Here is a 26,913-nt window from a genome sequence, read left to right on the forward strand (position 1 = left end):
CACTTCATGATCCCAGAAGTGAAAGTTCCTCTGAGAGCCTCCTCACTGGCACCCTCCAGAAAGCAGCAAGTCACATGCCCCTAGAAACAGTTTGTCTTTATATTGTTCCACTTCAACTCCTGTCCTCATCCTTGTCCATCCACTACTACTACTTTTCCTTCTTTGGGCCTCCACACTGGAGCAGCTCCCTACTCAGATATGTTGTCTGAGTAAAGTGCTGTTACAGGGATGTTAAAGTACTTGTTCCAGTGTCCAGGGCCAAAGAGGGAAGTTACGTAGCAGTGGATGGATGAGGACCAGAGAAGTAGACAGTCCAGATTAGATCTTTAGGAGTGAAGGGTTCAAAAATAGTATTCAAGGGCCAAGAACTTCCTGCAAATTTGAACCATACATATCTCTTCTCTATGACTATCAAAACTGTTGGTGTTTTGGTCACCCTTCTAAATGCTGCAGATCTGCTTCTGCTGCCTTTGTGGGATATTGTTTTCACCTATAGGATATCATTTTTGTGAAAGGTGTATGCTGGATCAAGTGCCAGGTGTAAAGCTCACTGGCATGGAGCGAGGCAATGTGCTGTAGCATGTACCCCGTGGCCCTAATGCAGAGTTGTGGGGAGTTGGGTGATATATCAACAGTTTATTCAGTAATGTGTGTGTGTGAGTGAGAGAGCAAGTGTTATAGTATTTTAAGGGCAATGCAATAATTACCTTTACATATCTAAATATATTGAGTTACCTGTACAATTCATCACAGCTTCAGGCACATCTGATTTAGCTAATATCGTTTGGCTGAACTCGCACAGGCAAGTTCAGGAAGCCCACATAAAAATTCCCATTAGTGTTAAACTTGAAAATTTCCTTTTGAGTAAATCAGGTGACTTTCTCAACATAGAAAAAGTAAAATACATGAATAATGGACACTAGCAAGACAGGAAGTTTTATGATGCAAGTAATTTATCTCATCACTATTGCTTTCCATTGCCAGTCCTGTGGAACCTAAATACATCATTCTGGACAGTTATATGACCTCAAGACATCCATTTGCCTAAAACAAAAATACCACTGGGCTAAATACAGCATAATTACCACATTAATATAGGTAATACTTTTCATTTCAGATTATATAATAGTAATACAGCCAACAAGAAATGAAATCTCACAACTAAATATTTAAAGCTACTTGTGCTCTACTGCTAACTGCCAAGAATTCTGCTGAGCAGAATATTTGACAGAGTTGGCAAAGACGGTAGGACAGTGAGTACCTCGTGTACTCCAAACATGCTGCTGCTGCTCAAAAAGCTCTGTTCCACTTGATGGCTTGTATGATGTCCACGTACTGAACCCGTCCCAGGAAGGTGGACACCATCTGGTATTCCAACTGGCTTCCCTGATGATCAGCGTTGCCCTCAAAGCCTGGTGCTCTCTTCTTGCCTGGTTTGTGTGGTGCCTGGGCGCTGGGCAGCCTGGCTTCACACAACACCTTGGTGGCCAGGCACAGCAGCCACTGGGTCACCTGCAATGGTAAAGACAAGTCAATATCAGCTCTGTGATCACTTCAGTAATCTATGCCTTCGTCGAGAAGTGGTTGGTGTGTCTAGCTACGAATCAACAGGACAGGGTGCCTAGCAGCTCACCCACCTGTTCCTCCTCCCTTTCAAGGGGTTGATGAATGGGTATCTGGGGAAGGTAAACTGTGGTAACCTGGATGTAACACTGGCCCTGTGTTATGAGGTAATGGGTTCTTACCCACCATAGCCTTATTAAGGGTCAATGCAGCAGAGAGGAGCACAAAGGCCATGCACAGGTGTTGTGTATGCCCCCAACTTTACCTTTACCTTACTTCAATAATAAATATGTAGTCTAATATAAACTTTGGGAGTGTTGGTGCTGGAACAGAAAAAGATTGGGAGACTTTCCTGTCATGCCCCCTCAACCCTTTAAATCCGTGACGCAGACGTCGGTGTCATAGCATGGAAAGGGTCAAGAGGAAATGGAAGAGGATTAATCCTCTTTTTAACCTCTCAATCCTCTTCCATTTCCTATTAAGAGGTTTAGAAGAGGATTAAGAGGAAATGGAAGAGGACTAACGGTGATGCCGTCGGACACCCGTCGGACGCCGACGTCAGCGTTGCCGGAGTGAAGGGGTTAAGGAAAGTTCCCAAGAGGGATGGGGCATACATCAGGGGCATGTTGCCTCGCTTACAGTACAATGCCATCCCCTTTTTCATATCAAGCACCTTCCAGCAAAAATTGACTTGCTGTAGCCATGAGCTTCTGAGTGCCTGCTTGGCTTCCTTCACTCAGGATCCTCTCTTACAGAAAGACCTGGTGAACACAATGACTCCTGGGTTGTGCCCCTTGCTGAGATAGTTCAGAAAGTAGGCTTTGATTAAGTCTCACAAAACTGATGACTCCAGATTCAAGTGGATTTCATGTTGAAGGGGTCACTGAATTTCTTTACATTTTAGGGGGAGTAACATCAAAGCATGATCACCACCACCTGACAAACGGACTAATCCCATCTTTAGTCCCCAGCATCACCCAGAATGACTTGCCTCGGTGTGGGTGGGGAGAGTGAGGGAGTGTCGGTTCAGCCACTTGCTCGGCGCCCACATCATCAGCTGGCACAGTGTTGCTGCTACGTTGATGGTAGGCCGCTGAGGGAGGCAGGACATGTGAGGGGGAAGGAATCAGAATTAATGTCAGGGTGCTTGTGCTTGTAATCAAGATAACAAACTTTTCCATGCAGTTCAAATGTTATATACTTAATTGATTCCTCCATAATTCTATCGAGATTATTTCTTAACACTTTTGCGCACATGGGCGCGACATACATGTCACTATAATTGTCTGGTCAAAAAGCACGGCTTTTTTCAAATTTATGACTTATAATTGGTGTGTCAAAATTATATTATGTTTGTTGCGCTAATTACCTCATAAATGTCCGCTTTTTTTGTTATAGGACACAATTTGTTATATTTTTACTCCTATGTGAAAATGTGAGTTTTTTTTATTTCAGAAATCAGTTTGTCACTTCAACTCATGATATCTCGGTAAAATATAAATCAAACATTATTTTTCTTTCTTTCCATATGAAAGAGCTTACAATTTACAGTGGAATGTATGTAGTTTTATAAAAGTGAACCGAGCAAAAGATTCGATAAGCGAGTTTCGTAAAAAATTATACCACGCGCTCAAGGTAGCTAGTTACGTGTGCGTTTTGGACGAGAAAATCAGATGGGAGGGTGTTTTGCAATTCTTAAATGTGACTCTCATTAACTCTGTTGGTGCTTGATATAGCTACTTTGATGAATCAAATTGATTAAATTAATCAAAGTCTACATGGATTCGAATTTCTGTAATGTTTCTTCATGTGACTGGCCATCTCTTCCCTTAGGGGGGCAGGTCAGTGGGGGTGTAGCTAGGGTAGTCAGTCCAGATAGTGGAAACACTCACCGCGCGAGGGTTGCGGCGGAGGATGTCAGCCACAAGGTGCCGCACCCAGGGCGGGGCACTGCGGGGCAGGCGGGGCAGCTGGGACTCCTTGTAGGTAGCAGAGTCCAACTGCTTTGGCCTTCTGGGCGAGGCCGAGGCAGCAGCAGGAGAGGGACAGAAGGGGTTGTCGAGGCCGTAGATCTCATAAATGAGTGTGCCAGCAGCCCAGAGGTCACTCTGGCCAAAGGAGACAGAGGAAAGCAGCCCAGGCGTGGCTGTCTTGACCTGTAGGGAGAAGCATCCTGAGGGTTGTAGGTCATGCGCAGGTCACCTGGTCTATCACTCCTTGCTGCTCCCTGCTGGAGTTTTCTCCACAACTACCACCACCATCACTGTCTGCATAACCTTTAGTCTAAGACAGTGGTTCCCAAACTAGGGGGCATGAGCTGGATACAAGGGGGGCATGATTCTGTCTGCCAAAAATTGCAGTTTTGCCAAGAAACACACACACACACAAAATAGTAACTCTGTTTGAATCATCCCCACGTGAATTTCAATATATATATATATTGTTTGGGAGCCACTGGTCTAAGAAATACAGCAACAGTTAACAATACATAAGCAAAAAGTTCACTTTGACACAATCCTCTAAACATACAATTATGTAAAATTACACATGCGCACAGATGTACCTCAGGAGCCATGAGGGCTGGGTTGCCCTGTCGAGGGTCGCCCTCCCTGCTGGGAAAGGGCACGGAGAGGTTTGAGGATTCCCCAGCGAGGCTGCAACCAAAGTCAGACACGACCAGGAGAGGGTACTGCCACCCCTCCGCCAGGGACAGCAGAATGTTGTCTGATTTCAGATCTCTGTGTTAGAGAATAATACCTGTATACAGAAATCATGGGAAATAAAAAGGGAAACTTATGCCTTATTCTTATTAACTAGCCTCTTGACAGTTTTATTAAGGTCCAGGGCTCATATTCTCAAACACTTCAGACTCTTGCTAGGACTATTTCCCAAGACCACAGATGAGTTGGGTTCTCATGAGTGTTTTTTCCAGTTCATAGTGTAAAAACCTTGCCAGACTACCACCGGGGTCATGAAACCACTACCCATGGAAATTCCACCAACTTCTACAAGACTTTTAAAATCATATACTCAAGCATTGAAGGATTTGAGAATATGGGTCCAGAGTTGGTTCAGGATGCACAGAGAAAGGAGGCTGGAGTTACCTGTGTGCTATGTTGTTGTTCCTGAGGTGTAGCATCGCCTCCAGCAGCTGGGTGACAAGCAGCAGACAGGTGCGCTGGGACGGACGGTAGCGGGACAGGTACTCCCTCAGGCTGGTGTCGTACCTGTGAGGGCAACGTTATTTTCAAATGCGGCAGACAGGTGGCAGTAATAAGGTTGTTTCTGAGCACACACTACTGACTTTCACCACAGCTTACGTTCACCACAGCCTACTTGTGGTATATGAGAATGCAGACACCCTAATACTATGGTCATTGAAGCTTGTGAGGGGCTTTGAAGATAGGACTGGAAGCAAATACAGGATATCTCAGTAGCCTCAGTCTCCTTGCCTTGAGATCCAGCCCTCAACAACTATTGCACAGCACTCCCATGCCTCTTACTTTTCCTGCCGTTACTTTCCACTCCTTCAATTCTTTCACAATAGTAACATAACATTTTTTCTCTTTACATAACCTTTCAATGTTAATTTTATAATGCAGCACCATATGATCTTTGCTCGGCCTAGTGCTGAGATATTACTACAATGGGTACATATACTTGCAGCATAACCACTATTGTATCACCACACGACACATGTCACCCACCGCTTCATGACACAGAACAGACTCATGTTCCGCCCGTATCCCTGAGGGTTCAGACGGGCGGGCAGAGCTTGGGGGTAGAGGTCGTGGCAGCCTTCCAGCAGTGGCACTCTGTCCACGAATACACAAGGCATATCCACTATGTTGGAGTGAGGCGACAGGCACACCCTTGGTCCACACAGCCTGGTGGAGACAGTGTTGGGTAAGGAAGGGGAATGTGGATACAACTAAGAGTAAAAAAAAAAATTATACAGGGACAAATTGACAGCAAAAACAGTAGGCATAATAGAAACCTGAGGAAGGGCACTGATTATATGAGCAAAGGTGAGGGGAGTGTGTGTGCATACAGAGGCTAAGGAAGAAAGTATACAGTAGTGGGACGTAGAAAATGGTACAGTATGTTTCAGGAAGATTGGGGCGAAAAATAAGGACGTTCACCTCTCTTGCCACTGTTTCTGGTCCTCGTCAAACTGCACACACCGGGCCGGCACTATCTCCTTACACATGGCTCTCAGGATGGCCGGCGCGTTGGACTCGGCCTCGTAGTTGAACATCATTTTGATGGCCAGCGGGAACTCTTCCTGCTCAACCCCTGCCGCTGCCTCCTCCTCTTTTGTCTTCACGTCTTCAGGGAGGGAAGAGGTGTGTTAATTCTAGGGGATACTTTTAATACTTTCTTTTTATGAGCAAATATAGTGTATGATCCCAACTTTACCTTTACTATAAAACCTTTACTATATTCCTTTATTGTAAGAAGACCTTTTTTATATACTTTTATCATAAGAAGACAGACCAAGAGTATTGTACATAAGAGGAGAATAAAGAAAACAAGGTAGGGGGGAGAACCAAAGAGTATATAAAAGACGGAAGTTCAGGAGGGTATAGAAGGATGGGAGACATTAAAGGTTTGCCATAATTCTTAAAAATGCTTACTAAAAGAGTATAATAACAAGATACGACGATTGGAGAGGGTGAGGCAATGGATATAAATAGTTGGAAACGTATCAACTATCTAAACTCGTACAAGATTATGGGAAAATCTGACATTAAACAGAGAATGATGAAGATGATAACGGTGATGAGATGAGAGAGAGTGGAGGATCTGACTAACCTTCCTCATGGTGACCTTCCCTTGGGCTGGGTGGTGTGGCGGGGGTCCTCGCCACAGCCCCCTGAGACCTAGATTCTCTTGGGGAAATGTCTGCCTCCTCCTGCTCCTCAGCCACCAGCTCTACCTCACCATTCTCCACCTGTCCTTGAGAATGCAGGAAACTGGCGCCCAAGGAGGATGTGCTGACCCCATTCACTGGCTCCTGGGGGTAGGGGAGACCCTCTACCACCTCCCTGATGGTGGAGCTGTAGGGGCAGGACTCCTCCCCTTCCTCTTCTTCGTGAGTATTTCTGTGGTTGTTGCTCTCATCTAAAAACAATGAATCAAAATTAAATAATGGATCACGGGCACCCTGCACCTTTCCTAACCCAAAATAAATAATGGATTCATGGGTATTCTTCACCTCCTTTCCTTCAGGTTGCTAAGGCTCCTCTAAACTTGAAAACAATGAGAAAAAAAAAAAAAAAATAAAAAATAAAAAATCAAGTGGACAAGGGGAACTAGACATCACCTCACAGGAATCCAATTATTAATATTCAAATCACCTTTGGTTTATAAAATACAAGGAGGAATAAGTAAATAAAGCAGATAAACAAATACAAAAAATAATGATAATAATAAAAAATGCAAATAAGATCTTGCCTGCTGCTTATCTACTTACCAAATAAATCAAAATAAACAAATAAAATAAATAATAATAATAATAAAAAATACAAATGAAATCTTGCCTACTGCCTTATCTCCCCTCTACTGCTGTGAACATCATTTGAACAGAAGTATTACCATCACACTATGACTTATCAGCCCTCCCGCTCACCTGTCTTCCACCTGGCAGCGTACACCACGGCATTGCAGCCCTTGTCAATGACGGGGCCCAGGGTGAAGTCTGCCAGAGAGTACACGTGCTCCCCCTCGCTCCTCCCATCCTCCCCCTCCTGGGACTCCTCCGACTGCTGCTTCTGCTGGTCTGTTCTCTCCGGCTGTGACTGCCAAAACTCAGGGTTGTGGAGCCAGCCAGACCGAGAAATGGCTTCCTGGAGAGTACATGTATCAATTTTAATAATAACAATGACAATAATAAGCACGAGGTGAAGAAGGTCAGGTGTGTGTGTGTGTGTGTGTGTGTTTGGGATGAGTGGGCGGTCAGTGCACAGAGGAAGAATAGTGAATGGGTGTGTCATTTATGGGTGACACTGTGAAGATGGCAGATGATGCAACAAGTGTCTAATAATAGGTAATAATAATAATAATAATAAAACTAAGTATACATATAAATAGTGTTGCTTTAAAGCTTATGAGCCAGGTGAAAGGTGTGTGTGTGGGGGGAGGGGGGGATGATGAAAATAGAAAGACAATTGCTACTGAGACTTACATATTTACATGGATATTCAGACCACACAGACCCTATGGTCCAGACTAGGTGGTCTGTCCTTTACCTAAGTGAAATTACTATATTAAATCAAATGCCACCAAGCCTTTACCTTTGTACTTTACTTGATACAAGGTTGAAGGAGGTGGCAGTCAAACTTTCTTTTAAATGTGAGAGAGAGAGAGAGAGAGATTGATTGAAACTTTTATTCACAAACAGAGAGAGAGAGAATAATATAAGTACAGTATGTATGGTATGATATGTATGTATGTATTTATGTAGGTATGTAGGTATTTGACAATTAGGGTACATCTCCAACCACAAAGCATTGCAGAAACAAGCATGCCGGGGTGACAGCGTGTGTGTACTTGTGTGTGCAAGCGTGTGTGTGTGTGTGTGTGTGTCTCAGATTTATTTTTGGACATATGACTACTGCCAACACTCGCTACTCTCTCTCTCTCTCTCTCTCTCTCTCTCTCTCTCTCTCTCTCTCTCTCTCTCTCTCTCTCCCCCCCCAAAAAAAGTGTGTGTGTGTGTGTGTGTGTGTGTGTGTGTGTGTGTGTGTGTGTGTGTGTGTGTGTGGCATTGTATATATTATTTTCACAACCTTTGCCCTTTCACTTTCTAAGCCTCCCTCCCCCCTCCCACACACCTTCACACACACTTCACTGGTCAGCCACAGTACTTAAGCATAATCATGATATTCACAAGTTACATAAAACCAAACATAGCCTGTCAATTTCCCGAGTCCGGCCTTTCCCAATCCCGTTTATCAGTGTAACCAGCATGACTCATTGACACTTGAAGATAGGGCCTAGAAAAATTAAAAAGCAGCACACGCGTAACACTGAATAACATGTACTGCATATAACTAGTACTCATTGGACACACTGAGCATACAAAAGAGAGCTACATTTAGACATGAAAATTGGAAGGGCAATGCATGAAAACCTCTCAGTCTAAGGATACTACATTTAACTACTTGAAAGGCATACCTGAGATTCAAAAGATATCAATATAAGGATACTACATAAAATTACTTGAAAGACATACTTTAGTTAAAAAAGAAAGCAATATTGTTCTTTTTTTTTACAGGAGACATTAAAGGATTGATAGGTAGAGTAGGGTAAAGGGGTAGAAAAAATACCTACAATAATGAGATCCTTATATAGAAGAATAGAAAGAGAGAAAGGAAAATATAAAAATGGGAGAAAAGAGGAGGCTTACTGTGACCTTTTGAGGCAGTGTCAGGTGTTGCGTAAGTAAAGTGTTGGGAAATCATGGACTCGTACACCGGACACTAATGTATTCCTGTGTGCTGCATGTTGAATGGCTTCCCTTACCCCTCCCTCCTCTCAAGCCTCCTGTTCTGGCTGCTCCTTCATACTGATAAATCCCTTCCCTTCCACCTTATTACTGCAATCACATAAAACTGTTTGCCAAGTATTATATAGAGCTCTGAAAATGAAGGTGGTACTGCATGTTCCTTCCTATATAAATAATCTCCATACAAATATAATGGATGAAGATAAAATATGTAAAAAAGGAAAGAAAAAGAAAAAATGGAGCTCACAAAAATGGATACAGATGGATATATCTAGGCACAAGGAGACTGGTAATAACTAGTTCATAAATACGATAGTGGTGGATTGAGTAGTAGTGGAGCTGACGTAAACACGATGGGAAAGTTTCTAATGAAGGTTAGATAGATTTATGGGTGGGGAGGAGAGATGGTGACTACATACGTAAGTGGGTCTCATGAGCTGCCACGTGTAAGCTGACTGGCCTCTTGCAGTCTCTTGTATCCTTGTGCATAAAGCCAACACCAACAGAGTCCAAATTAAATAACTGAAAAGAGTATCTGTGTATGATATAATTGCTCCTTTGCGCGAATGAAGACCACAATATTAAAGTGGTGATGATATTGATGATGACGGTGATACTGATGATGATAATGATGGTGATGATGTAAAATGATGATCGTGGTTAATGTTGTCAGAAGATGAGGAAGTAGGACAACAAGGATGGCACCAGTGCATCACGTGCTGGAGATAGCAATGCAACAACTGGTAATCACGTTCAAATAATCTTGGCACAATCAAGGCGGAGTGGACAGTGTTGTTGTGGATTGTGGCAGCTACAGGGCAATGCTTGTCTTGACACAGATAGCATTATCACCTCACGTGTAAGATAGCAGTGACTGGAGGAATGGGGAACAGGTGCCGCAGCGGTGCCAAACTCATAACGAAGAGGGGGATTATCACTAAGCTGTGTACGTACTCTATATCAGTGATGTGGGTGTGTGATAAGGAGGAAGTGAAAGAGGTCAATGTGTGCGTGTGTGTGTTTGAGATGAGTGGGAGGAGTGTGTATGTGGAAGGAATATTGCAAGGGTGTGTACTTCATGAGGGACACTGTGAAGACTGGCAGATGACTTAAAAACAGTGTCAATGTTTATGTCACTGTGTACTGTACTTAGAAGGGGATGGGGATTATCAACCCTATACCTGTAGTTATCTTCATTCCTATCACCTGTAGCTCCAAGCACACAAAAATAAAAATAAAAACAATCAGGCAGCTTTTTCTAACAAATTAGTATTGCCTGCCATTTTGGTCAAAGTTTGATTTTGAAGATGGCCTCTATTATTGATTGTCAGTTTTTACTCCTATTGGTACCCACCTACTGCTGAGTAAACTGTGGCATTAGTGGAAGCCCTCATGGCCTGTCCTCAAAGCAAGGGTGAAGGTGTCCAGTATGGGTGCCCTTAAGTCATTGTCGGTCACTTTTATCCATTTTTTTCCAAAAAATCACATCAGCTTGAGATAATGACTTTAGGATGTTCTCATAGTATTTTGTTCTATCAAATCTACCCCCAAAAATCCCTGGCATGATACTCACCCTCACTGTGCCACACAAGGCCTCCAACTCATCATCGCGTGTCACAAGGCCATGGGACCCGCCCACCAAGCTTACTCCAACCAGGGCGAAGTACGGAGCACTGGCCCCAAAGACAAGGCGCTGAGTAGTGCGGCGCCGCGCCTCGGTCCAGAGGGGTGCTGGGACCCTGCGGCAGATGTTCTGGACAAGCTGGGTGGTAAGGGGGCGCAGGCGGCTGGCAACCAACCCCGCCCGGCTAGTCCCTCCACACCCCTCGCCCGCCGCCTCTGCTGCCCCCTCCCTTACACTCTGCAGAATGCCCGGACACACATATTTAGTTATTTTTTTATTTATAGTAATGGCAGGAGTTCAAGGACAAAAAATAAAAAGACCTGTTAAAGTTTTCTTCTGTAAAAGAAGATAATATTCAGTTTTCTGCTTCAGTAATTCTATATGACAGGACTGCAATGAAAAACCAACATAGTGAACATACCCTGATGTGACCCAACACACTGCCTCACCACATTACGTGGATAAAAGTGAACCTGGCAGGGCCACAAATTTACTGTACGTAAATCAAAATTGTAACTGTAAAATTCACAGTGAACAGACTAGAGTGAATTAACCAGTATGTCACAAAGAGTAAGGGAACATTTAGATTCAAATAAGCCCAAGGAGGGTACAAATACAACCTCAGTCCGAAGAGAACTCCAGCGGGGCACAACCCAACACGAGAAATAACGCATTCAAGCTCCCAATTGTTTTAAACCTGACCTCTTGTGCCGGAGTGTGGAGCCGTAATAAACAAATCAGGAGGTGTAATCACACTAGAACCATGAGAGTGCAATATTCTCTTTGCCCTTATTGAGAAAAACTTCTGCCTTGATAACCTATCAGGACATAAGAGCTCTGAAATGCTGGTTATTTATTCTGTTTACCTATGATGGACTGATTCTAGGGGATTCAAGTGCCAATAAAGCCAGAGTTCCACATAAGGGAGGGAAATTCTAAGGTTGTGAGTAGAGACATCATGAGTGAAGGTGAGCAACACCAGGTTGACCTTTGCAACTTGGAAGCCAAACCACCTGCCTCTAGACAGTTTCCCTTTAATGTGTTGATGAAGTATGAGTTTAGACTCTACAGCAATCCCCAGGTCTTGATGGGATAGAGCTTGGTTGCTAGGGCTGTCATTGATGGTATGAGGCTTCCACACCAGGAGCAACACCGCTAGCAAACTTTATAGCATGAGCCTATATATGCATGGCTCATATAAGATTTGTCTGATGCAACCTAAAGGATAAAATCCTCACCTCACTAGAGTAGCAGCCTAGCCCCATAAAAACATGGGATTATTCAAAGTTTGGTTGGAGGTGAGATATAGGAGAGGTCAGAAGTTGGGTCACAGATCAATGCAGTTCTTTTATCTAGAATTACCAAATGCTCAAACTACTCGACCAATTATACATAACAATATTCTCTACAACGCCCAGAAAGTTGTGGCATGAATGCACAGTGAAAATGACAACTGCTATGATGACCAGCGCCAACTGTCAAACTCTTTCACATTCCCAAAGGAATGAACTAGTCAAGTTATATATACTGAAAATGCTAATTCCAGAAGAAAAAAAAAAGTAATCTACAGCAGATCAGTAACTTCAGAATATAAAATGACTAATGCTTGTTGGGGCTGTTAAATAAATTATCTGGGCAAAGGGAGGGCTAGGTTACCCTTTAAAGAGCAGGCCAGGTTACCACTGAACAGCAGGTTAGGTTACCATTTGAGGGGAGTTTTTATCATTTTGACAGGTGTGTTTGGTTAGTGGGTCAAGGAGAGGACAAAAGGGATTACCATTAAAATTACCGGCCATGAAAGTTAAAATTGATCTGAATGGGCTATTTGAACGCCTCATTACTTCTGTTTTCTATACTACCTTCCCACTCGAAAGGATGATAACGCACCGCAATATATAAAACGGTCTAGCAGCAGGTGTCTCAAAGAAAATCAAGAATAAGAATGACAAGCAATATGATGCCCCTTAAAGCTGGGTAAACAAAAGGGGTTGGTGCAAGTCATACATAACCAAAAAGTCATGGTGGGTGGAATGACAGGACTCACTTCTCTCTCTCTCTCTCTCTCTCTCTCTCTCTCTCTCTCTCTCTCTCTCTCTCTCTCTCTCTTACACACACACACACACACACACACACATACATCATACTGAAGACAATAAAACACAAAAATATATATATATGAAAATTTTATAAATAAGGGTGAGAGAAAATTCAGCTATCCAGACAGCAGAACACAAAAATCAAAATAATTACAAAACTTTCAAGAATTACATGTTAAAATGTGATGAAATACAGAACATAAGAGCTTAAGGTTACCCCTTCCCCTAGTCCCTCACCTTGCTCAGCTTGTGGCCGGAGAGGCGATGGCGGCCCTGGAGGTGGTGCTGGGGGGGAGGCTGATGTTGAGGCTGCTGGTGCTGTGGGTGACGGCGCCGCAGCTGGTGGTGGAGGGCCCGTCTGCCGTGCTCCACCACACTCTCCACCACCGCTCTCACACTCCACATGGTCGCCCCAGCCTCGGCCCGCCCAGCCGCCGCCCACAGCAAGGCACGCCCACCAAGGACACGACCCAGCGTGCCTTAGATTTTGGTCTTACTGAGGATACTGCTGCTAGGGGCTTAGTACTGGCGCCATGGTCACTGAGGGCTGGAATGATAGCGATGTCCAGATAGAGTCGGGAGGAAACCGATTTGGAGCGGTTATTCAAAGCATTATCTACTGAGAATGTAGTTAATGGCTCTTAGGTAATTGGGCCCTTGCTTATTAGTACTGGCACCCAACTGGAAATATACAGCAGTGCGGAACGACTTGGGAGTGGTTGAGTGAGAATCTACTAAAAGTCCACATACAGAACCACGAAGGAATGACAGAAGTACTCGGGGCCTTGCTAATGCATTTAACGATATGACACAGCTGTAACCATGTCCACATACAGAGCCACAAAGAGGAACAAATAAGGGGGTTTATCTAAGGCATAATCCTCTTAGATATGTAGTTAATGGCTCTCAATGACACAAGAGGGGAAACTATTTAGCCATGTCAAGTTACAGTACCACAGATAGGAACGTCTTTGAGTGGTTATTTAAAGGGATCATCTAAATGTCAACGTACAGAACCATGAAGGAATGACCGAGTGGCTATTCAAGTAATTATCTGCCAGGAAAAAATAGTTCAATAGGCTTAGCACTGTGACACTGAACTAGAACCATAAGAAGTCAAGCCCACATACACAACCACAGAGAGGAATGATTCAGTGTCTTTTCAGTGAATAATCTACTGGGAAACATAGCTAACGCCTCCCCAGAGAGACTTAACACCCTTATTAACCACGACAAAAAATTAACCCTACCAAAGACGGCCACATACATAACCACGGAGAGGAACGATTTGGAGTGTCTTTTCAATGGATAATCTACCGGGAAATATAGTTAACAGTTCCCCAGAGAGACAACACCCAAATTAACCATGACATCACAAACTGTTACCACCCAAGTCAAGCTCATATGCATAACCACGAAGAACGATTTGGAGTGTCTTTTCAATGGATAATCTACCGGGAAATATAGTTAACAGTTCCCCAGAGAGACTTAACACCCTAAATAACCATGACTTGAGGTTTAATGCTATGATAATGAGCTGAAACTAAATGTAAATCAAGCCCACATACATAACCACGGAGAGGAACGATTTGGAGTGACAATTCCATGGATAATCTACCGGGAAATATAGTTAACAGTTCCCCTGAGAGACTTAACACCCTAAATAACCATGACTTGAGGTTTAATGCTATGACACTGAGATGAAACTAAATGTAAATCAAGCCCACATACATAACCACGGAGAGGAACGATTTGGAGTGTCTTTTCAATGGATAATCTACCGGGAAATATAGTTAACAGTTCCCCAGAGAGACTTAACACCCAAATTAACCATGACATCACAAACTGTTACCACCCAAGTCAAACTCATATGCATAACCACGAAGAACGATTTGGAGTGACAATTCCATGGATAATCTACCGGGAAATATAGTTAACAGTTCCCCATGGAGACTTAACACCCCAATTAACCATGACATCACAAACTGTTACCACTCAAGTCAAGCTCATATGCATAACCACGAAGAACGATTTGGAGTGACAATTCCATGGATAATCTACCGGGAAATATAGTTAACAGTTCCCCATGGAGACTTAACACCCCAATTAACCATGACATCACAAATTAAAGCTACACAAGACGAGGAATCAAGAACTGAACCAAGAAGAACGACAACAATGGAAGAGGTCTCTGAGTCTGCCGGAAAAAACTATGGAATAACCTCAATAAACCACACTTTTCCATTATCTACAAACACAACCGACACTGCACAGCTTATATCAAGGGAGGAGGAGGCTTTCATGATCGTTGTAAGTCACTTTGAGAGCTCACGACACTTATATATCACTAGTAAAGACGGGAGTAGGCGGGTGTACCTTCTTCTATCACTGTCTACGTCTTACTGTGAGCCTGAGGTATTCGAGGACGTGTGAGGGACTCGGGGCAAGGGGAGGGGCTGGGGAGAAGGGGGGACTGGGGTAAGGAGAGGGCTGGGGCTGGGGAGAAGGGGAGGGACTGGGGGTAAGGAGAGGGGCTGGGGCTGGGGGCAAGGGGAAGGGGTGGGTCTGGGGAAGAGTGGGAGGGGACTGGGGGAGAAGGGGAGAGGCTTGGGGAGAAGATAATTGAGGGTCTGGGGAGAAGGAGAGGGGCTGGGGGAGAAGGGGAGAGGACTGGGGAGAATGGGAGGGGACTGGGGGAGAAGGGGAGGGGGCTGGGGGAGAAGGGGAGAGGACTGGGGAGAAGGGGAGAGGACTGGGGAGAAGGGGAGGGGGCTGGGGAGAAGGGGAGGGACTGGGGGAGAAGGGGAGGGGGCTGGGGAGAAGGGGAGGTGACTAGGGGAGAATGCCACCCTTGCCCATCTCTTCCATTCATCAGTCATCACCCTCCTTCTCTCTTCGATCCCGGTCCCACTTTTCCTTTTCTATTTTTCATTCCTCCCTCTTCCTCTTTCTTAACCATGGACTATCCCATCTTTAATTCATCTATAGCTCGATCCTTTCTATACTTCCTACATCCCTTTTCTTGTTCTCCCTTCTTTCCTCTCTTATATCTTCCATTCATCTTCTCCCTCTCCCTTCTTAATTTTTCAATCCTTTCTCCCTCCTATACCTTTAATTTCCTCCTCTTGTCAACGTCCCTTTTTATTTCCTCCTGTAATTCTTATCCTAATTTGATCCATTCATCTCGATCTCCTCCATATCCCCTTAATTCCCCTCCCTCACCTATCTCTACCCCCTGTCTCTTCCTGTCTTTTCTTCTTGTCTACGGTTCACCTCCTCTCCCCCCTTCCCCTCCTATGCACCCATCTCTTCCCCCTGTCTCTTCCTGTCTTTTCTTCTTGTCTATATACGCTTCACCTCCTCTCCCCCCTTCCCCTCCTTCTCTTCTTCCTCTTTCCTCCTCCTCCTCTTCCTCTTTCCTCCTCCTCCTCCTCCTCTCCCCCCAGCTGTCTGTCTGTGTTGCCATGTGTGTCCAACAGGAAGGAAAGGGGAAAGGGGTTATTTCTGTATGGCGGTGTCGGTTTTTATGTATCTCGATTTTTTGGCTTAAATGCGTACTGAGTGTGTGTTGGTCTGTATATATGAGAGTAGTAGTAGTAGTAGTAGTAGTAGTAGTAGTAGTAGTAGTAGTAGGCTGTTAGTACGTATATAGTAGTAGACCAAATAACCTCTTGATTCAGCTCTCTTCAAATAAGTGAAACTCTCATTGTCGTTGGCACTGACAGAGGAGATTGTGACTTTGAAGAGATTTTAGAAAATGATTAATGGCTTGTTAACTTGTCCATGAGAGAGAGAGAGAGAGAGAGAGAGAGAGAGAGAGAGAGAGAGAGAGAGTTAATTACAGGTGAACTACATTGTTACAGGTGAAGTATGACATTGCAAGCTTTCTCCACGTCCCTGAGAGAGAGAGAGAGAGAGAGAGAGAGAGCGATTATTTTTTTCAGAGAGAGAGAGCGAGAGCGCCGTAGAGTTGCGTCATGGCTCGTACGTGTTTATCCGCGTGACGTCACTTCCTTTTCGTAATATGACGTTTAGTAAGGACTGATACTCCTCCTTTTTGCACCCACGGGCAAGCACTAAGTGATAAGAGTCAGAGGGGAACCAAACTGAGGCCAAAACGGCTCTAAAACACACGCTGACAGAAGGAAAGAGTGACTCACCACACGGCAGACAGACAGACAGGAAACAGACAGGTTCTGGACGTGGCCTGAGGGCGTCTGCTGCTGCTGCTGCTGGTTGCTGAGGTTCCGGGACGTGCTGAGTGCTGACTTTTACCTTCTGGAGACGAGAGAAAGCCAGGGTGAACCAGACAGCACCAGACGGGAAACAAACGGGTGCTGGTTGTGGCCTGAAGGCGTCTGCTGCTGTTGCTAGTGCTGTTGCTGGTTGCTGAGCCTCCGGGGCGTGCTGAGTGCTGATTTACCTCCTGGAAACGAGAGAAAGCGAGGGTGAGTCAGATAGCTTGGCCGAGAGACGTAAGGATGAGCTAGAACTTGTGTGATTTGTATTACAGTAGCAGAGTGCTGACTTAGTGCTGACTGCTGTTACTCATAGGTATCTATAACACCTTTCCCCAGTTAGCACTAGATCAGCACTCATTCACCACTCATCACCACCACCACTGCCTAATACGTACAATATTTTTCCCAGTTATGGGAAGGTAATGGTGCTGAGTGCTGATCTAGTGCTATTTGCTGATTTCCGGGGTCTAGAGAAGGGAAAGTTGTGTCAGGGAGTGTGGTGGAAGGTGCTATGGGATGGTGGGGGTGCTGAGTGGAGAATGGGTGCTGGTCTGTAGTCGGTTCACCCAAGTCTGAGATGTGCATAATAGTGCGCTGCCAGCCTGCTGTCACATGGTGTGTCTGATTTCATGAATAATATATACAAGCCTACACGGTAATTGTGGAGAATCACTCCGCGCCTCCAAAATATGATATTACGCCTCCATGTTATAGTTAAGGGACAAAATACATGTCCCTTAACCATAATATGAAGGTGCAAGTACTTAAAAGTAAATAAAAAGGCCTTATCCCCTTCCCCTAATGATTTTGGGGGACCCGTGGGAAGTCTGGGGTTTTGGGTGGGGGAGCATATTTAAACTACTCCAACCAAACTTTACATAACCTGACAGCTAATGGGGGGGCTTGGTCCCCCTCGACCCCCCCTTAAAACGATAAACCCATACCTTTACTGGACGGAATATATTGTTGCAGCATGGAGAAGGGAATGGTAGAACCGCTCCCCAACATCTAGGAACGTCCGTTTGAACATGGACTCTGCCAAATAAGAACACAAGAACATAGGAGTCTGCAAGAGGCCGGCAGGCCTGTACCTACAAGGCAGCTCCTACGAACCTAAGCTCCCGTGAATCTAACTCCAAATAATATCGCTGTCCATGAATTTATCTAATTTATTTTTGAATGTGACAATTGTATTGGCACTCACCACATGACTGCTAAGCCTATTCCACTCATCCACCACTCTGTTAAAACCAGTTTTTGCCTATGTCCCTGTTGAATCTGAATTTATCCAGTTTAAACCCATTACTACATGTCCTACCCGGTTCTCTTACCAACAAAACCTTATGAATATCCCCCTTATTAAAACCCTTCATCCATTTATGAACCTCGATCATATTTCCACGCACCCTTTGCCTTTCTAGAGAATGCAAGTTTAACTGTTTGAGTCTTTCCTCGTATGGCAAGTTTCTTAACCCCTGAATCATTTTAGTCATCCTCCTCAGCACCAATTCTAACATTTTGATATCCATTCTATAGTAAGGTGACCAGAACTGAACCGCACAATCAAGATAGCTGGCGAAATGGTGAGTGCGCCTCCCGCACCTGGGAATGTTGCTCCTCACATCCACCACATCTGTCCGCCATTTCTCCACTACAAATACTGGTGAGCCGGGCAGGTGCAAGCCAAGAAACACCTGACCGCGACCCCTATATAAACTCATCACATTTGAAACCAACATAAAAGCCTCTCAAATCAACTACTTGAACTCTGGAATCTCTTACATTTAATACTCAATTTTGCTTTAACACTCGATCCCTTAGCAAGGGAGAGGTTACCTGCCTTTATTGAGCACGCGCACTGTTGCCTTATTGTTAGCCATCAAAATGGCACTGCCATTGGTGGCTTTATTTGGAAAATATATATTTTCGCTGTAAGTAGAGCACAGAAACGCTTCATTTCAGGTAGACAGCATCATTGCAATAGCTGCTTTTACCCCACAATTTCCCTGGTCTTCATTGCCCTCCCAACTACCAGGTGCTTTAATTTTGTTGAAGGGAAGAGGAATATTATCTGTTATTTCATATCATCACTTGTAGAGGCAGTATATGTTTGATGCGCCGGTAAAACTAGAGAAGTACAACAGTATGTGATACTTTGGAAAGGTTATTATTCTCGTGGGAGCAATATTTGAGGCGCGTAGTGATTCTCCATATTTACCGCCTACACGTAGGAAACAGTCACCATCATCAGGAACATGCAAGCAACAATAACAAATACCGTCAATTATAGTCAAGTTTTGATTTAAAAATTATTAGTACTGTTGCAAGCAGTTGTTTTGTTAATTTACAAGATCACTGATTATAATTATTAAACAGCCTCGTCGCTGTCTGCCACTGAGAAAATTAGCAGGCTTTATATTAACAAACCTACTGTTTGCAACAGTACTAATAATTTTTAACTCAAAATCATCCACAATTGACAGTATTTGTTATTGTTGCTTGCATATTATTGAAACTGATGGCTGGTTCCTATGCAAAGGCTATCATATATTACCCGTGCAATCAGACATGCTGTGTGACAGCAGATTGCCAGCGCACTTCAGACTTGACTGAACTGACTACAGTGCTGACTGCATATTTCTGTGGGCTAGTAAAGGGAAAGTTGTGTTAGGTTTAATCACCTGGTTGGCCCATCCATTCTCTATACAGGGCTGTAATTTCTGGGGGGGGCTAGAGGGGCTATAGCCCCCAATGTTTTCTATATATTAATTTTCAGAAAAAGTTTCCCAGCTGCGCATGCTCACTTCACTTGCCACCCTCCCCCCCACTCATGAACCTATAATGCCCTCTAGCTCCCCTAAAAAATCTGCCAAAATTATGGGCCAGCTAAAGCATGACAAGGAAATATAGAAGGAAAAGTTGGGTGGGCCAAAAAAACTGCTGGCATGTCGTCCCATAAGTTGATAAAACATATTGGGAAAGCTACGTGTGACTATATGGGCTGGAAGGATGCTGTGAAAGGTGTTATGGGAAGGTATTACTGTTGATGGTGCTGAGTGCTTGCCTTTAGGGGGGTGAGAGTGAGGCAGACAGCACAGTGATGGGTGTTATGTGGTTATTTACTGAGCAGTTCAGTGGGTAAGTCAATCTTGCAAGGCTATTTGTGGTTTAAAGTAATCTAAGAGAGAATAAGTAACCTTCTACCACTGAAATAGTAACATCACTGGTAAAATGTTAACCTATTGCCATTCAGTCAGTTAAGAAATGAATGAACTAATAGAACCTTGCGTTTACATAACGGATAGTAACCTTTTGCCCCTAAAGTAGAAACCTATTGCTACTAAGGATAGTACAGTAGGACAAAAAGTGAACATGACCTGATAACTGTGTTGATGTCTTTATGTGTTTATGAAGTCTAATCTATCCTCAGGCCCAGAGTAAGCAATGGGTTAAAAGAGAGAGAAGAACGAAAGAGTGCAATTGATAGTGTAATTCTAGGAGTGTTATTATGTGTTTATGAAGTCCCTTTAATCTATCCTCAGGCCCAGAGTAAGCAATGGATTAAAAGAGAGAGAAGAACAAGAGAGAGCAATCAATAATGTAATTCTAGGAGTGTCATTATGTGTTTATGAAGTCCCTTTAATCTATCCTCAGGTCTAGAGTAAGCAATGGCACGCAAGAGAGAGGAGCGAGCCGTGCGCAGCAGTCAGCGGGCAGCCAAGAAGGCGATCCAGAACGGCGGCCAAGACCCTAACTTTGTGTCCCTCAAGCAGCAACTCGTGGCCATGGGACTCACACTGAGGGAGATTCCTGGCGATGGGTGAGTCTGTCTATTCGTCTGTCTGTCTATCTGTTTGTGTAGTGATGAGTAAGTCTGTCTGTCCCTGTCTATATGTTTGCCTGTGTGGTGTTGATGGGGAAGTCTGTTTATGTCTGTCTCTCTGTGGTGATAGTTAAGTCTTAGTCTCTGTCTATGTTTGTGTCTGTGGCGATGGTTGTCTGTCTGTCTGTGGTAATGGGGTTTGTGGGTATTTTCATGGTGGGTTGTTTTATGAGCCTAGTGATAGTGTGACAAGGCTTCTGCACCATGTGAAAACACTCATGAGAACCTCGCTAATCTCCTTTGTTGTCTTTGAAAATATTTATTGTGAGAGCTGATAGCACCTCTGAATTCGGCCAAAGCCTTATCTCACTGCTCTTGTTTTCTTTTCTACCTTGATTCTTATTTCCCCTTCTTTATTCTTCTTCCCTCTTTGTCTGTCTCCTTTCCAAGTAAGATAAATAACCACTTGATAACTTTTGTTGCAGGAATTGTCTTTTCCGTGCGTTGGGTGACCAGCTGGACGGCACCACCACCACCCACCACAAGCACCGCCATCTGGTGGTGGACTACATGAGGCAGCACCGCGAGGACTTCGAGCCCTTCGTGGAGGATGACGTCCCCTTCGAGAGGCACTGTGAGTCTGTTGACCTTAGTTGTGTGATGAGTGACTCGTGTGTGACTGCTGGTTTGTTACTTTCTCACACATGACTGTTCCTTTCCTTTTTATTCCTGTACGTTTTTTTATTTTTTATTTTTTATTTTATTTATTTATTTTTTTACATCTTGGCCTGTAGCGCCAGTAGGCTTTCCTTCAGGGGCCTGGTGGTTAGCCAAGCCCATCATGGCCCAGGCAATTTTTTTTATAGTGGCGCCAGTCATGCTTGGCTCATGCTGCCCCCCGGAACTCATTCTTGATTCACTTGGACGGTTTCTTCTAGAGTCCAGGTTGATGGGTGGTCTTCTGGACAGCATGTGGGTAGTCTTAGGCCACTCGGCAGTGACTGAAAAATCCCAGGTGGTAGCGTGGGGATTTGAACTGACGTTGTCCATGGCGCCGTGATTGCTAGGCCTGCACGGTAACCACTCAGCCACCGCCTACCCTGTGTATATTTACCTAGTTGTAGTTTACAGGGCCTGAGCTATACTTGTGTAGTTCCATCTCCATATTTATAATTGACCAGTCTTTCCTTAAAATTGCTTAGTCTTTCCTTTCTGTGTGTGTGTACATGTGTTTGTGTGTAGAGCACGTTTGCTAAATCATACATGCCGTTCTTATTTGTACCACTAAGGGAGATTAAGCAAAGGTATTTATAAATGAAATACATCAAAATATAGACTGATAAAACATTCCATAACTCACTAGCTACTCAAGTGTTCTGATTCACAAACTGTCCAACTCTTAAAACTAAAGTCTGGCTGCATCTGACCTGTGCTTGCCGCCTTGTCAGGCAACAACCTGGCCCAGCTGGGGACCTATGCCGGCAACGATTGCATCGTGGCCTTCGCTCGCCTCCACCAGGTGTCCGTCGTCATCCACCAACTCAATACCCCACGCTGGCAGGTGAGGCATGGATCTTCTTTTTCTTTAATGTCCATATTATATACTCTTATGGGGTTGGACAGGCATGGATGTATTGCATCAAAATCAGGAGTCAAAGCAAGGCTGGACAGGTTCATGTAGGTCTGCCACAACCCTATTGAGCCACTCTCTGATCCTAACCTTCAGTAGTTGCAGTACCATGAATACATAGCCCAATCACTCAGTCAGTCAATCAGTCTGGACCTTCATTTTTTATATAGAGCTGATGCTGTATTGTTTAGCAATAAAATTAAGAATGTAATGAGTCTGCAAGAGGCCAGTAGGTCTACACAAGGCAGTTCTTGTAAAGCTAACCCCACTTCACCTCATTAAGTTCAACCTGTGGCTATATTGTGAAAGTTCCCTAAAGATTTGGCACCATTGGAACTGCATGACATTGCTGTTATATTATGAAAGTTCCCTTAGATTCAGCACCATTGGAACTAGATGAAATAAGAGCCAGAGCTAGTCTAAAGTTACCCTCGACTTACCCTCACCCCCGTCACTTTGTCGCGCAGATCAACGGCACCGACGGCAAGAAGAACGTGATGGAACTGCACATCTCCTACCACAACGGCGACCACTACAACAGCGTGCGGCGGCTAGGGGACTGCACTTCTGGACCGGCTTGCATCAAGCTCACCACCACCACCCTCCCTGTCGCCGCCGCCGCCGTCCCCAAGGCTGCTATCAAGGTGCTGGAGGACGAGGAGGACGAGGACGAGGATGAAGACGAGGATAAGGACACGAGGGACGATAGTTTCGAGGCCCACCACCACCTGCCCTCTATTTCGAGTGGACAGGAAGGTTTGAGTCGAGTGGAGAGGGAGTTGATGGAGCAGACTGGTTGTGAGGACCTGGCGATGGTGAGGGCGTACCTGTGTGCCCACGATTACGAGGTGCGGGAGGCGGCTGATGCCCTCATAAATTATATCGTTCATCAACATAAAGGTAGGATTCGTGTGTTTTGCCTTAGTCTCCCCTACAGGCATATCATTTTCTGTCTGCCTGTCTCTTCCTCCTCCTTCCTTTTTATACTTTCTCCTTTTTGGTTCTATTTTTATTTTTATTTTATTCCTCCTCTTTTTCTTCTCTTCCCCTTGCTCTTTGTTTCTTTTCCTTTTGCTCCTGTTCACCTCCTCCTCCCCTTGTTACTGGTCCTTGGTGTCCTTGTTGTTTTCCTCCTCTTCCCTTTGGGCCTTTTTGTTGGTGTTCCTCCTGTTCATTTCCTCTTCTTTTTCTCCCTCTCTTTCTCCTGTTTCTCATCCTCCTTTTCTCCTGCTCCTCTTTCTCCTTAATCTCTCCTCCTCCTTTTTGTTCCCTGAAAATATGCAGTTTAGGTTTAGTCTTAGAAACACTGATTCATGTCTCACTCTACCTCATTCAGGGTGTCATTGCTGATGCCAGATACTAACTCTACTTTGTCCATCTTCAGGAGAGCACCCCCAGACATCACCCGGGTGTAGCAATGGCCAGCTTGGTAGTCCCGAGGGTAGTGGACATGCCTGGCTCGTGGTGGGGGGGGCTGGAGTGTCCCTGGGCCCCCAGTCCCTTCGCAAGGCGTCCCAGCAGGAGAGAATCCATCAGCGTCTGCGTACCCAACAGGTGACTAGCTGGCGCGCTCCCTGTCTCTGGGCTTCAGTATGACTTCATTAAATGTGTTTTTTTGATCAAACAGTCAGAGTAGCCACAGCATGGAGAAATATATCTGGGTGGTTGTTCGATCTGTCTATCTATATCTCCAACGCCTTGCTCCCTCACGGGAACTTCCCTCCAGGGGGTGGCCGTGGCAGAAGTGTCTCCACATCTCCCTGTTCTGGCACTCCCTCTCAGCACACTCAATCCTGCTTCTTCCAGCTCTCTCACTCCAATACTCACTCACCCTATTGAACCATTTCACAGGTGGTCTTCCCCTGACACCCCCTCCCTCAATCCTTCCCTCATACACTCTCTTTACAAATTCATTCTCCCCCATTCTCGTCACGTGTCCAAACCATCTCAACGCACCACGTTTCACCCACTCCACCACTCCAAACTCCGCTCCTTTCACTGTCACACCTATACCAAACCGCTCATACATGCTTTCATTGCTCTCTCCATCCCATCCTGGAACACCACATGCACCTCTTATATAACTCATTTCCACTGCACATATTATCAGTTGCTGTGCTGCATTTCACATGTCCATGTCTCTGATGCATATGACAGAGTTGGCAGGATAATACTATTCCTTATTCCCCTCTTTACCTCCATGCTCACACTTCTTCCTTTCATAACTCTCTCCTACCTGTCTGCCCTTCACTGCTCTTTCCCTCACCTCACCTTCCATACCTCCATGTTTACATAAAATTGTCCCTAAATATTTAAACTCAGTCACTTCCTCCATTCTCTCCTCCCCAAACCTTATCCTACACTTCGTTGTACCCTCTGCTTTAACTACGAACAACTTTGCAAAATCAATGGTGGTTGTTTAATAGAACTATCCAATTGAAGAACAAATGCAAGGTATTTGACACTTGTAATATATCTTTGCTTTTATATTAAATGTATTGTAATGCGATCAGTGGAAGTTTATAGATGTTAGCTTCATGTCAAAGGCTTGGTGAAATTATAATAATACCAACAAAAAACAAATTCAACAATCTTGCATTGATCATCATAATTATAATGTGTGTTTTCTCTGTGCAGCACCTCTCCAACTCCAAGCGCAAGGAGCTCAAAAAGCAGCTAAGGAAACAGCAGGCCAATGAACGCAAGCGGCAGCGGCAGACGGGGCTGGACTCCGATGAGTTTGCTACCGATGAATCCGAGGTGATCCTGGTGAAAGACATCGGCTGCCTCAGCATCTAGCCGCCCAGCGCCCGGCTGAAGGCTCTCAGGTGGAGGATGGCAGGAGTTCACAGCATACTTATGTAATCAATTTGATCTTGTTTCTCATGTTACAAAATGGTTTGAATAAAAATTCTGAAGGTTACAACATAGTTGGTGATTGTTTCATGCATTGTTTGTTTAACTCAACTAATTTGTTGGAAGTACAGATGTTTTGAGATTGTAAATGTAAATCATTGCATTCATATGTGTGTGTTCATCCTAAGTGTGTTATCCAAGGTTAGTGAGGAAGTAGCAAGACCAATGACTCTGGTGTCTGGGCCGCACACTGTGGCTGTTGTGTCCTTGTTGAGCGTTGTAGTCAGCAGCGGTGGCAGCCCAGTGTGCTGCTGTATTCCTCAGCAAGGTTTAGTGAGGCATGGGCCCCTGGGGCCGGGACTGGCTGGGTGAGCAGTATGGCTGTGACCTCTGACAAAATGGTCAGGAGTTTCAGCCTCAACTACCCAGCGGGGGAGGTGATGCTCTCCTGACACCAGCCACCACGGCTGTATGACTTTAACTGTTGAGAGCAGTGGCATGCCTGGGAGATGGTGCTGCGCCTCCTGTGTGGGGCTACTCACTGTTATTACTTCACTATGTCACACGGACGGGAGCGAGAGGGAGCAAGAAACTGGGCAGGAGACCGGAGGTGGGAGGCTACAAGCAAAGCTTCAGTTATAGAGTGATTGATCATGCAGAGGAGATCACTATTTTACTATTAAATGTATTATGAAAATAAAATTGATAAATTATTACATGTCTGTGAGGGGTTTTATTTTGTTGATGTCCTTGTTTGACAATAATGGAGGTCTTGACTGATAGATAGAGGATTATATCCCCTTTACCCCCTGGCATATGCTCCTGTTGACTGAGTGAGCTAGTTGCTAAAGCTGAAAACCTGAGAAAACATCAAGGAAGAGTTGAGTTACAAGTGGCTAACATACCTGCTCGAGGCCGTCCAGGGAAGGACAAAAACAAGGAGACTCCTTTGTAAACAATAAAGTTCAAAATAGATTTATTTCTAGACCAAAGCTGAATGAAAGCATAAAACTACAGCTGTCTTTAGGGCAGCCCAATGGCAACGTCTTATAAGGAATGGAAGGTTCACTCAGCTGGTCGGGAAACACAATAATTAGTATCTCAACAGGCAAATGTCCTCCTCCCCTCTACTCAGGAATAAGAATTCATTAAATATACTATTAAAACTAGGATAAACAATCTGACTATGAAATGTGCTAAAACAACCTTTATATATATTAATATAGGATAATGTTCTGTGAAGGTCTCAACTTATTTACATATATTTGATTCACACACATTTAGGTAGTGTGAAATAATGGAATACAGAGAAAACCACTGGCTGGTTATCTTTTCTAAGTGTCTTCTAGCGAGAATGAGTAATGCTTTGGTCTTTTCTGGTTTTGTTTCGTGTATAATAAAATAATGTTCTGGAAGCAATCTTTTCCCACTCGGCACAACCTAGCCTAGACTAGGACCCTAGTTTTCGTGGGGTCTGTTTGCCAATTTGCACGCCCCACTCCAATTAGTACTCATCAGAAAAAAATCTCTAGGAAACAACATCTGGTGACTGGTGAAAGCAGCTGTGTGC

At 44.4% G+C, this 26,913-nt stretch overlaps 2 protein-coding genes across 6 annotated transcripts; one reads left to right on the forward strand and one right to left on the reverse strand.

The window, feature by feature from the left end:
- Positions 1 to 708: 708 nt before the first annotated feature.
- On the reverse strand, positions 709 to 17,102 carry LOC126981720 (serine/threonine-protein kinase Pink1, mitochondrial-like). Of its 3 annotated transcripts, none has more exons than XM_050833163.1 (12): positions 16,954 to 17,102; positions 13,031 to 13,340; positions 10,647 to 10,934; positions 7,196 to 7,412; positions 6,379 to 6,687; positions 5,706 to 5,892; positions 5,271 to 5,450; positions 4,668 to 4,790; positions 4,127 to 4,301; positions 3,456 to 3,719; positions 2,555 to 2,656; positions 709 to 1,512 (listed from the first exon to the last, which is right to left on the reverse strand). In XM_050833163.1, the coding sequence occupies exons 2-12, from the start codon at positions 13,196 to 13,198 to the stop codon at positions 1,291 to 1,293; spliced, it is 2,235 nt and encodes a 744-aa protein (XP_050689120.1). In that variant the 5' UTR covers positions 13,199 to 13,340; positions 16,954 to 17,102; the 3' UTR covers positions 709 to 1,290. The 3 variants fall into 3 exon arrangements, with proteins under 3 accessions (XP_050689120.1, XP_050689121.1, XP_050689126.1); XM_050833164.1 differs by lacking the exon at positions 16,954 to 17,102 and adding an exon at positions 15,170 to 15,260; XM_050833169.1 differs by lacking the exons at positions 10,647 to 10,934; positions 13,031 to 13,340; positions 16,954 to 17,102 and adding an exon at positions 9,493 to 9,522.
- Positions 17,088 to 26,057, forward strand: LOC126981729 (OTU domain-containing protein 3-like). Of its 3 annotated transcripts, none has more exons than XM_050833183.1 (8): positions 17,093 to 17,241; positions 18,571 to 18,697; positions 20,689 to 20,854; positions 21,343 to 21,491; positions 22,306 to 22,418; positions 22,955 to 23,387; positions 23,872 to 24,041; positions 25,125 to 26,057. In XM_050833183.1, the coding sequence occupies exons 3-8, from the start codon at positions 20,703 to 20,705 to the stop codon at positions 25,284 to 25,286; spliced, it is 1,179 nt and encodes a 392-aa protein (XP_050689140.1). In that variant the 5' UTR covers positions 17,093 to 17,241; positions 18,571 to 18,697; positions 20,689 to 20,702; the 3' UTR covers positions 25,287 to 26,057. The 3 variants fall into 3 exon arrangements, with proteins under 3 accessions (XP_050689148.1, XP_050689140.1, XP_050689156.1); XM_050833199.1 differs by lacking the exon at positions 17,093 to 17,241 and adding an exon at positions 18,181 to 18,277; XM_050833191.1 differs by lacking the exon at positions 18,571 to 18,697 and having other exon boundaries at positions 17,088 to 17,241.
- The last annotated feature ends 856 nt before the right edge of the window (positions 26,058 to 26,913 follow it).

The sequence above is a fragment of the Eriocheir sinensis genome, chromosome 4, assembly GCF_024679095.1.
Source record: "Eriocheir sinensis breed Jianghai 21 chromosome 4, ASM2467909v1, whole genome shotgun sequence".
Taxonomy (NCBI): Eukaryota; Metazoa; Arthropoda; class Malacostraca; order Decapoda; family Varunidae; genus Eriocheir; species Eriocheir sinensis.